We start from the raw sequence: 11,720 nt of genomic DNA, 5'->3' as shown, positions 1-11,720 counted from the left end.
GGAGGTTTTCCAATGGAAGAGTGCCATGTATCATTCTAAAGATTCGACCGTTAGTCTATGTCCAGTATTTATCAAATTCTAAGGACAACGGACGAAGCATCGGATTTTTACAAAGAGAGAAACTACTCGATTATCTTGCTTACAGATATCAAGCCTTTGAATATTCATATTGCGAAACTGCTTTCCTGATTGTACTGTGTGTGAATCAAGAGAGAGCTAGAATCTAAAACACCATTAGCTGAGTGATTTTCTTCATCTTGTAAATTGAACAGAGTGTGTTATGTTCAATGGTGAGTTAAGTGTGTGCAAACTGTATTTGATTCTAATCATATTATAGTGAATCCTTCCGGTGGTTGGAAGAAGGGGTGACGTAGGAGAGTTTCTCCGAACATCCATAAACAAACTACTGTGTTCTTTCATTTCTGTCATCTTTTCATTCTTCATCTTGAGCTTCAAACCCAAGTAAACAATCCCGCCTTGAATCTGTTTCGAGTGTTTACAAGAGTTTTCTTTCAAACTATTTTTCATAAGCCTTCATCAATAGTCAGACCCCCGTCTCTATCGATAAAGGCGATCCTATCAGATTCAAATTCTTTCACTTGGTTGTTTAGAACTTGGTTGAAATGTATGGATGATTGACCTCCAAATGCCATAATCACAGACCAATATTGATCCATGACGATTACAATTGAGAAGGTATTTCCTAAAACTCATCATCGATTTTGTTTGTGGAATATAATGAAGAAATTTCCTATAAAACATGGAATCCATACTACATATCATCTAATAAAGAAGAGGCTGAAAAACATACTATACAACTCCATAAATATTCAACAATGCGAAGAGGATTGGATTAGACTAATAAAGATTATCAGCTGGAAGATAATGTCTAGTTAAAATCTTTATTTTTAGAAAGATCTAAATGGATACATGTTTATGTGAAAGGACAATTTTGGGTTGGGATATCAACATCTCAACGGAGTAAAAGTATGAACGCCTTCTTTGATGACTACGTGCAGTCTAAAACATCCCTCAAACAATTCATCGAGCAATATGATAGGACTCTGTTGAGAAATATCAAGATAGAAAAGAAATTGAATTTTAAATCGTTTAATTCTTTGATACCAACTGTCAGTGGATTTGCCTTTGAAAGACAGTACCAAACCTTCTACACTCCCGATATATTTAGATTGATTCAAGAAGAAGTTAAAAGGTTGATGTTGTGCGACATCTCAGTCATTGAAGAGGAAGGGACAACTTGTATATTTAGAGTTGAGAAAATTATTTTGGGGGTTAATGGAGAACGTGTAAGAGATGTTTCTTATAAAGTGCATTATACCGAAATCGACTTCAATGTTAAATGTCAATGTCGATTGTTTGAGTTTAGAGGTATTTTGTGTAGACATAACATGGTTGTGTTAAAAAAATGAGGGTGAATGAGGTACCAATGTATTATATAATGGACCAGTGGCGTAAAGATATTAAGCGTGGGTATCAAAATATCACCAACATTTATGATTCAGATATGTCTATGGAAGAAAATAAATGTCATAATAGTCTAACTCAATTGATGCAAGAGGTTCAACAAGTTGGAGTAAAATCTGAAGACAATTGTTATTTTTGGATGAACGGAATAAAAGGCTTGATGGAACAATTTATGTCACTTAATCATGGAAGCACAGAAGCATCTCCATCTCCATTTCCATCGCCCGCTACATTCATTTTGATACACTCTCCTAACAAAGTAGAAGTTAGGACGACCGCCAACAAAGAGGAAACAATCTTTAATTGAGAAAATTCCCAAGAAGTCGTCGAGATCAAAGAAGGGAAATACGCCCACAACATCTATAGTGTTGGATTCAGCACAATAACAACAATGGAATGATCCACTTTTGACACAATTATCATTCACATCACTTTTATCCTCTCAAATATATGTCGAAGATAATGCGTGTGGGGATAACATTCAACGAAGATAGTACTTATATGATCATGTTGTAACATGTTGTAACTTTGAATATTTTTAAGTTTTGGTCATAATGAATGCACTTTCATAATGAATATTTTTAAGTTTTAAATCATGGTTTTGAGATAAGAAATGATGGTTTTAGGACACACTATGATGATTTCAGGACACACTATGATGGTTTCTTGTCTCGAAATGATGGATTCTTATCTTGAAATGGTGGTTTTGGGACAAAAAATGATGGTTTTTTATCCCGAAATGATGGTTTCTTATCACAAAATGATGGTTTATTATCCCGAAATATTGGTTTCTTGTCCTAGAATGATGGATTCTTATCCTGAAATGGTGGTTTCGGGTCCCGAAACCATAATTTCGGGACAAGAAATGATGGTTTCTTATTCTGAAATGATGGTTTCTTATAACAAAATGATGGTTTCTTGTCCTGAAATGTTGGTTTTTTATCCCGAAATAATGGATTCTTATCCCGAAATGATGATTTTGGGTCCCAAAACCATGGTTTCGGGACAAGAAATGATATTTTCTTATCCCGAAATGATGGTTTCTTATCACAAAATGATGGTTTCTTATCCCGAAATGTTGGTTTCTTGTCCCAAAATGATGGATTCTTATCCCAAAATGGTGGTTTCGGGACAAGAAATAATGATTTCTTATCCCGAAATGGTGGTTTCGGGATAAGAAAAGATGGTTTCTTATCCTAAAATGATAGTTTCTTGTCCCGAAATGATGAATTGTTATTCTGAAATGGTCTCGAAATGGTAAATTGAATATAATTTAAGACTAGTAAATCGAATATAATTAAAGACTAGTAAATCGAATATAATTGAAGACTAAAAAATCGAATATAATTGAAGACTAGAAAATCCACAATGTACTACTTATTTGAATACAACATATACATTTCAGGACAATCTTCTTTTAAAATTTCTAAATATCTCTTAAAAATATTGTTCAAATTTTTGTTTAAAGTTGACCTAATGATAAACGCACAGAACTTTACTCGTAAAGCTTCAAGGATTCCCAATGCCTACAAAAAAAATAATAATTTAGCAGTTATTAAAAAATTATAAAACAATCAAAATGTGAAATATGTAACTTACATTTGCTTTGGTTATACCACAATCCCACTTTGTATCGCCCAAATAAGTTTGAATATGTCTCATACAGTATATTGCGCAATTTGTTGTATTTGAACTGTCTTGCCAAGATAATTTCAAAACTTTGATCAGGAATTTAGCAATTTTGATTGCGATGTTCAGGTTGATAGTTTTGAAGAACTCCACGAAGGTTTCTATCTGTTTTACCAATGAAGTTAATAAACAGAGATTTGAAATACAAACACATTCATACAACACTTCAACATTACCAGTTTTCGAGTTGTGACATATTTATCTTCCCATGGCATTTTTTTGGGCAGTGGGAGGTTGTCGATGATTTCGATTACTCTCTTCCGCATATTGATTCAAACAACATAATAGTAACTTTCGTATAAAATTGGGAAAAATATCTGCAAAAATATGACCTAGATCCAGATGATATTTATGAGAAAGATTCAGATGATATTAAAAAATTGGACTTACAAGATTAGCATTTTTCATTTTTCAGGTGTTATTAGGAATATTCTCATTTCTTCAATAACTTGTTCATTAAACACTTCTTGATCTCTATAAAAGTCCTGCAAATGAAATCAACATCACAATTAGACCATTGGTTTAAACAACAATGAAAGATATAGTGACTTACAGAAACCGTTGTCGAAAAACAAATTTTCCCCTAGGAACATTTTTTACTATTATTACACATAATGTGTTTCCACGCATCAATAATACCACTTTCCACATGGCATCCATTTTTCATTTATTGAAAATGCTCTATGTTGATCTTGGTATGCTCGGTTTCATACAACAATTTCTTCCTAAAACCACATAATGAAGAAAAACAAATAAAAACCACCATTTATAGACAATTAAGACCAATTTAGAGTCCAAAACCACTTTTTTGGGTCCCGAAACCACTCTTTCGGGTCCTGAAACCACACTTCCAGTCCTGAAACCACTCTTTCGGGTCTAGAAACCACTCTTTCAAGTCCTGAAATCACCTATTTCGGGTCCTGAAACCACCCATTTCGGGTCCTGACACCACCCTTTTTTGGTCCCCAAACGACCCTTAAACTAACTAAGACATATAAACATCATTAATTACCTCGTATTCTCATCATCTTCATTTACAAAAATGAACCCCAAAATGATTTCCTCTCGGTAATTTATTTGGACAGACTCAAAGTAAGGTTGATTTCTTTGCTTGTTCTTTATCATATATGGAGATTGAAAGCGTGTTGGAATTTTTGCATTCCGCGGGGGATTTTTACTTCTGACTTTTTCTTTAGCCACCATTTCTGGTCTTTGTACAACACAAACCACCATTTGTAAACGATTTTCCACATCGGGTACTCCACCTTTTGGTACCCCCACTTCGAGTACTCCACCTTTTGGTACCCCCACTTCAGGTACTCCCCCTTTTGGTACCCTCACTTCGGGTGTTTTTTCATTTATATTTATATCTTCATTTTCTGCAGTGGGTGTTCGGTCTTTGAAATATTTGTGCATGGCATCCCTAAAACGTTTATCATTGTCCATGGTTGTGTATAATATGTGGATGGCGTTGTCATACAATGGTGTTGTATCCCAGCCGCCACTTAAATATGACAAATTTTTGGTGGCTTTGTCAATCATCACTGTACATTGAGAAATGCAAAACAAATTCTCTGTAAAATTTGCACGTGGTGCGTTCCCAACTGCTGTTGCGTTCTGATGTGTTGTTGTGTTCAGAGGTGGTGCATTCAGAGGTGGTGCATTTTGAGGTGTTGTTGTGTTCAGAGGTGGTGCATTCCGAGGTGTTGTTGTGTTCAGAGGTGGTGCATTCCGAGGTGTTGCATTCTTAGGTTTTGCCTTCTTAGGCGTTGCCTTCTGAGGCTCAAGCATCCCCCGTTCGCCCCCCATTTCTATATGTCTCCTCGTTCTCCCCCCATCCCTATATTCCTCCTCGTTCGCCCCACCCCCCCCCCCCCCCCACCCCACCCCACCATCCTTATATGCCTCCTTGTTCGCCCCGCATCCCTATATGCCTCCTCGTTCTCCCCCCCCATCCCTATATGCATCCTCATTATCCACCCTATCCCTATATGCATCCTCATTCTCCCCCCACCCATAGCTGCCATATCTACATCCTCGTACTCCCCCTCATCTCTATATGTCTCCTCGTTCTGAAGAGGTGGTAGTGGAATGCGTCCAACATCGCTTCCACATTCGAATCCTCCATTTTCCGACTCTGAATCTAACCTAAGCTTCAACTTCGTGTCATTCCAACACGATAATATATGAAATCGACGCTCATCAACTCCCAGTCACAGTTTAGGGTTGCTAACCTTATACACGTAGCACAATTGAAAACATACATATGTTAAAACCATTTATATTTGTAACCACAGAAATAAATTAGTGATAACTTATAATAAGGAACGTTTGTGGTCCTTGGAAATGTTGTTTTTCATTCACCTTCATTTTTGCGCATGATTGAACTGATTTTTCAAGTACAAATTTGCACCAATTAAACTTTTTGATATTATCAACATCTGAAATAGATTTCAGAATTCTAAACCTGCAAGTGAAAAAAAAACAGATTTGAGTTATTAACAATGCATATACCATACATATATGTAAGTTTTGAGATATACCTGGTTAGTTGACCCAGGTGATCACACCAGAGAAAGAAACTGACAACAAATAATACGAAGTCTATCTTGAAATTGTTGTGAGTTGCTTTGTTCTTCATGATTTTCATTGGCATTTCGGTCACTATAGGAGCGTCGTTAATAGAGTTACCCCATCGAGTCCTAAAAGTCTTCAACTTGTCATCGATCTCGTTATGCTCGTATTCTACAATGTTCAGCTCCCCTCTAGGGAGTTCCAATACGATTTGAATATCATCTTCTTCGATTTTTACTAACACGTCACTCTCTAGGATGAATGCACATTTACTAGGTTTAAAATGTTTGACGAGATAACGAGAGATCGTGCCGGGACATTTTGAAAACGATAGTGATAGAAGAGAGCCAAAGCCTATTGACTTCACAGCCTCTTTTTGTTCATTAGACAATAGTTGAAGAAGAGTGAATAGGCCAAAAGACGAGGTCCTCGTTAAAAATAAGTTGTGGGGGGGCTGCTTTGGTTTCTTGGGCGGCATTCCTTTTACTTTATTTGCTCTACAAAAACAAAAGATAAGCATTTAAAAACCATGAAGAATGAAGTAGATAAGGAAATAAATGAAGAATGAAGCAGATAATCAAATAAATGAACAATTTCTTGTCCCAAACAATTTCGGGACAAGAAACCATCCTTTTGGGTCCCGAAACCATCATATTATGTCCCGAAACAACCCTTTTGGGTCCTGAAACCACTAATTTTAGGTCCCGAAACCACCCTTTTAGGTCTCGAAACCACACTCTTTGGTCCCGAAACCATCATATTGCGTCCTAAAACCATCATATTATGTCCCGAAACCACCCTTTTGGGTCCCAAAACCAACATTTCAGGACAAGAAACTAACATTTCGGGACAAGAAACCATCATATTGTGTCCCGAAACCATCATTTCGGGTCCCGAAACTACCATTTTGGGTCCCAAAACCATCATTTATTCTTCTTAAATGTTTCTCGTCCCGAAATGGGTGGTTTCGGGACCTAATATGATGGTTTTTTGTCCCGTAATTGTGGTTTCGGGACAAGAAGAGTAACCCTAAATGAAGTGAAGATACACAAAGGAGAGCTTCAAAACTTACAATTTTCGATCGGACGACGATGAAGAAAAGAAAAGAAGTTGCGGATGCCGGAGAGCCAAATCGCCAGAGAAAAAAAAGAACGATCGCCGAAAATAAAAAATGAAAAGAAGAAAGAGGGGGAACTGGGAACTGAAATGTTTTATAATATTATTTATATTTTTTAATTTTTGTTTATCTCTCTCCTACCCACGTGGCAAGACCACGTAGGATTCGTGGTCTTACTTTCACTAACAATTCGTTGGGTTTATCATTTCTCATAATTCAATTAAATTTGCATCAAAATCACTACTAATTTAAGTTTTTATAAATATAAACATTTTAACTATTAGACAATATATGATTATTACATTTTATTTATAATATTGTGTATGAATATATTTTGTAAATAAATATTTAACTTGCATGTTTATTCATATATTGATCGCGAGTTAAGTTTTAAAATAAAAATATAAACTATTATCTATTTTTTGTTTAAATATAAAAAATTAATTTGATAAAACCTATTATGTATCGAATTAAAATTGAAAAATAATAAATAATAATAAATCGAACAAACACGATTGTTTGTCATGTCATGTAATTTCTATATAAAGTTATTTTATTTGTATCAACATATTTTATTTATATTTTCATAATAAAAATAATGGGCTAAATATGCAGAAAAAAGTAAAATAAATAATATGTTAAAAAAATTGATTCTTAAATGCTGCGAGAATGTAAAAAAGAAAAAGATATATTGTGATGAAATAAGTAAAAAAAATGTGAAAAATATATATATCTTATTTTAATATTTGGATAATCATAATCCAATCCATATTTAATTCAATTCAATCCATTCCAATCCGAAATAGTCAATATAAATTAATATTTCAGATTCGGATCGAATCAGATTTCGGATCGAATCAGATTTCGGATTAATCCGTGTAATGTCCCGTCCTAACAATTATTGTTATCTCATTCAAAATGTTGTAGGTTAATCTACATAGATTTATAAAAATATTTAGTTAAATTATATACATAAAAATTATAACTTAATTAGTTATAATGTTGCAGATACAAAATTCAAGACTTATCATATTTAAACATTAGTCTTTTTAAATAACCATTTCAACTCTCGAAAAAGGATCAACTCGCAAACCAACATCCCAATTTGTTTATACTAAAAAAAACGGGTTGTTATTAATATTTATAACTATAACTACTTAATTTTTTTCTTCTAATATTTGATTTTGTAAATATACATATATTCAATAAATCAAATCTATATCCAGATGAACTTATCTGTTATAATGCAACACCGAATTATAAAATTTAGTTTAATCAAATTATTTTTCAATATATATATATATATATATATATATATTAAGTCATTGTCTCGTTTTATCCTTCCTTCTAATCTATCGGCAACAAAAGGTGAATATTCTTACCCTAAGGTTCTAGATTTGAGCCCGTTAGGCGGCAAGTTTTGCGTTTGTTTAAATGGCTAAGTGTGTTTGCAGGTTACATGCTTAATTAGTTGTCCTATTTTTATCCCCTCTTCTAACCTAGCGGCAATAAAAGGTGGATATTTTCATCCTAAAGTCCTGAGTTCGAGCCCATAAGGCGACAAGTTCTGCGTCTGATTAAATGGTTTAGTGTATTTACGGGCTACATACTTAATCCGTTGTCACATATTTTGTTACAAAAATTAAAGTTATCCACACACAAGATTTAGCCATTATTAAAATAAATTAAATTAAAATATTCTCTTAATTTGGGTGACAACTAAACCCCAACCTTCCGTCATTCTACCCAAAAATAAATCTTAGTAACAAATAAAAATAATTAATAAATGGAACTCATCCCAATATGACTATTTGAATTAATAAATTCAACTCTAAACTATATATTGTGCATTTATTTATTTCCATGGTGTAGTTTTTGGAACATAAAAGAAGGTGGAATACATCAAAATCCAAGCAAAAATATTCAAAATTAAGCATAATTAGATCTAGGCTAGCTCTATTGGCAAGAAGTTATGGAACTAACAAATTTGAAACGGCTAGAAAATCCACAAAATTATTAGGAAAAGAAGTTTTGAGATATGAATCACATGCCCATTTAAGTTTGTATTACATTAAAATTAATAAGAAAAAGAAAGTAAATATCTAAATGGATGGAAACAATCACATTTAAATCTCATTTCCAAATTTACTATTGGTTGAAGTATAAATTCAGCAACCGCCAACAGCCCCACCTCCAGTTTGATGAAGCATTGCATCGATCTCATCTTCATTCGCCATCATAAGCTGTTATATTGTTCAAGAATCATAAAACAAACAAAAAAATTACCCAATTGATTATTGTTTCATTCTATCATATCATATGATGTAATTTTTACCTCTTCTGGAGTTTCATCTTGTCTGAGGCGATAGCCATCAAACAAGAATACAACGGTACTAAAACCCACAGCTTCGCGTTTACAGTATGCGTCCATGAGCTTCTTGAGCTGAGTGGTACGTTTAATTCTGAAGAACACTTCATTCCCATTCTACAATGTAACCAACAAAAATTTGTAATCAAATCTTTTTGTCAAGCTCCATGATTTATTAAGGAATTTCCTAAACATACTTCTACCAACAACCATCTAGCTAGTAGATAGAGCACAAATTGCATCAATAAATGATTTACAAAAGCAGAGCATATAATAAGTAAATGACAGACCATGTCACATTGCTTAATTGATCATGAACCAGATAGCAGTTGATACTTCAGAGACCAAATCGTGTACCAGATACCCCAATACAGAGCACAGATTTTATCGGGAATCAAACTAAACACAGGCTAGCTAGGTAATTGAATTTTCAGAAAACTAGAAGTAAGAATCTTAATACATGCATGTATACCTGGCTTTTGACCTTCAGAGTGATATGTAGAGTCTGTTTAGGCTGGTTGTTTTCTTCAGACATTTTTGAGGCTGATGAGCTGATCTATTCGATTGACACAATCTTTCTTAGGTTTCTTTCTTCTTATCTCTAAATCGCCGCCACGAATAATGTTGAGAATAGGGTTTACATAGCTAAAAATAGGGTTTATATAGTCGTGTATCGGCAAGGGTATAATGGTAATTTTATTGTGACGATGTAATGTTGCGAATAGGGTTTATAACCTTGTATTGAGAAGGGTATATTGGTAATTTCATTGTCATAAGGTTGCGAATAGGGTTTATATGACCGTGTATCGGGGACCGTATATTTGTAATTTCATTGTCACGATGAAAGGTTGCGAATAGAATTTTTATGACCGTGTATCGGGAATTGTATATTTGTAATTTCATTGTCACCGTGTAAGGCTGCAAAAAGGGTTTATATGACCGTTTATCAGGGTTTATCAGGGAATAGTATATTGGTAATTTCATTATCACCATTTCTCGTATTAACCTATTTGGGGAAATAAATTTAAAGAGAATTTTCCTTTGGTTCTAAGCCTTCAATTAGATTGATTTTTGAATTCTAGCTTATTCCGTACTATTCTTTATGATCAAGATATTTAGGTGAATCACGATTAATAGTTATGATTAACATTAAAAATTATCGATTAAATTTAAATTTGAGATTGTTATCCTATCCATCTTGACGAGGAAATAGAATGAAAGAGGAAGAAGTGGTTACAAAAAGTTATCTTATCTTTCTTTTTTGCATTATATTGTATATAGAGCCTTTTATGAAATTTGACTTAAATTCAAATAAGTTATGTTGTTAGATTGTTTGTGATTATTGGAAGATGTGGAACAAGTCGGCTAAAAGAGAAAATCAAGATATGAGGATTAGTCTATGTTATTTTTTTTTTTGTGCATTATCTTCTTGAAAGGAAATTGAAAAATATTTAATAATCAAATAATTCTAAAGAAAAAATAATCCATAATATTATTATTATAATATCATTATTTTGACGTGTTAATAAAAAATTAGTTAGCAAGTTACTCGATTAGTGTAAGGAGAAAAAAATTGGGGCACGACAGCGAAATAGATCTACATGGTTAAAAGTCGGAGATAGAACCACCAAGTTTTTCTATTTGATATTTAACGCGCAAGCAAAAATAATGTGATTAATTTGATCTCGATCGAAGGAAAGTTCATGATAGTGAACCTAAATCTCTACGAGTATTGTCAAATTCTAAAAGGTTTGTTTAATGAGTCATTTAAGGTTAGACCTAAATTGATGATATTATTTTTTATTTAATTAGTATAACGTACAAAGATATGTTAGAGGCTCGTTTTACGTTCGAGGAGGTTGAGGAGACCATTAATGGATGTGGAGGTGATAAAGCGTCGGGATGCGACAAATTTATTTTGAGTGGCATTTCCTTAAAACTAAAATTATGAAAGCAATTGATCATTTTTTATCGATTTTCATCATTTGATAAGAGTTGGAACTTTACTTTGATATGTCTTATTCGTAAAACTCTAGAAATTATTGATGTGAAGAACTTTAGGCCTATAAGTCTCGTTTCATCTTTTATAAGATTGTCGCAAAATGTTTAGTCAAAAGGTTGTGGAGGGTGTTAAAGATAGTCACATCTAGTAATTATATGTTGTTCATTAAAGGTCGACAAATCTATGATGTCGTATTAATATCCAATGAGTACATTGACTCAACTAATTTAAGAGGTGAAAATGTGTTTTTGTCAAGTTAGACATCGAAAAAACTTATGATCATGTCAATTGGGAGATTTTGTTTAATGTAAAAGATAAAATGGGAATGGGTGTGAAATAGATTGGTTGGATTAGATTTTGCCTCTCAATGGTTTAGTTTTCTGTCATTGTTAATGGGAGTCTTAGGGATTTTTCAAGAGCTCTAGAGGGATCAGACATGATGATCAACTCTCTCTTTTTTTATCATCATTGTTATGGAAGCTCCC

At 33.5% G+C, this 11,720-nt stretch overlaps 1 protein-coding gene across 1 annotated transcript; it reads right to left on the bottom strand.

Moving 5' to 3' along the window:
• Positions 1 to 9,033: 9,033 nt before the first annotated feature.
• On the bottom strand, positions 9,034 to 9,768 carry LOC124917150 (small ubiquitin-related modifier 2-like). The gene is made up of 3 exons (XM_047457670.1): positions 9,706 to 9,768; positions 9,201 to 9,350; positions 9,034 to 9,108 (listed from the first exon to the last, which is right to left on the bottom strand). The coding sequence occupies exons 1-3, from the start codon at positions 9,766 to 9,768 to the stop codon at positions 9,034 to 9,036; spliced, it is 288 nt and encodes a 95-aa protein (XP_047313626.1).
• Between the last annotated feature and the right edge of the window lie 1,952 nt (positions 9,769 to 11,720).

Source organism: Impatiens glandulifera, chromosome 1 (genome assembly GCF_907164915.1).
Source record: "Impatiens glandulifera chromosome 1, dImpGla2.1, whole genome shotgun sequence".
Lineage (NCBI taxonomy): Eukaryota > Viridiplantae > Streptophyta > Magnoliopsida > Ericales > Balsaminaceae > Impatiens > Impatiens glandulifera.
The sequence above is the reverse complement of the archived record's forward strand: the minus strand, read 5'-3'. Positions and strand labels throughout refer to the sequence as shown.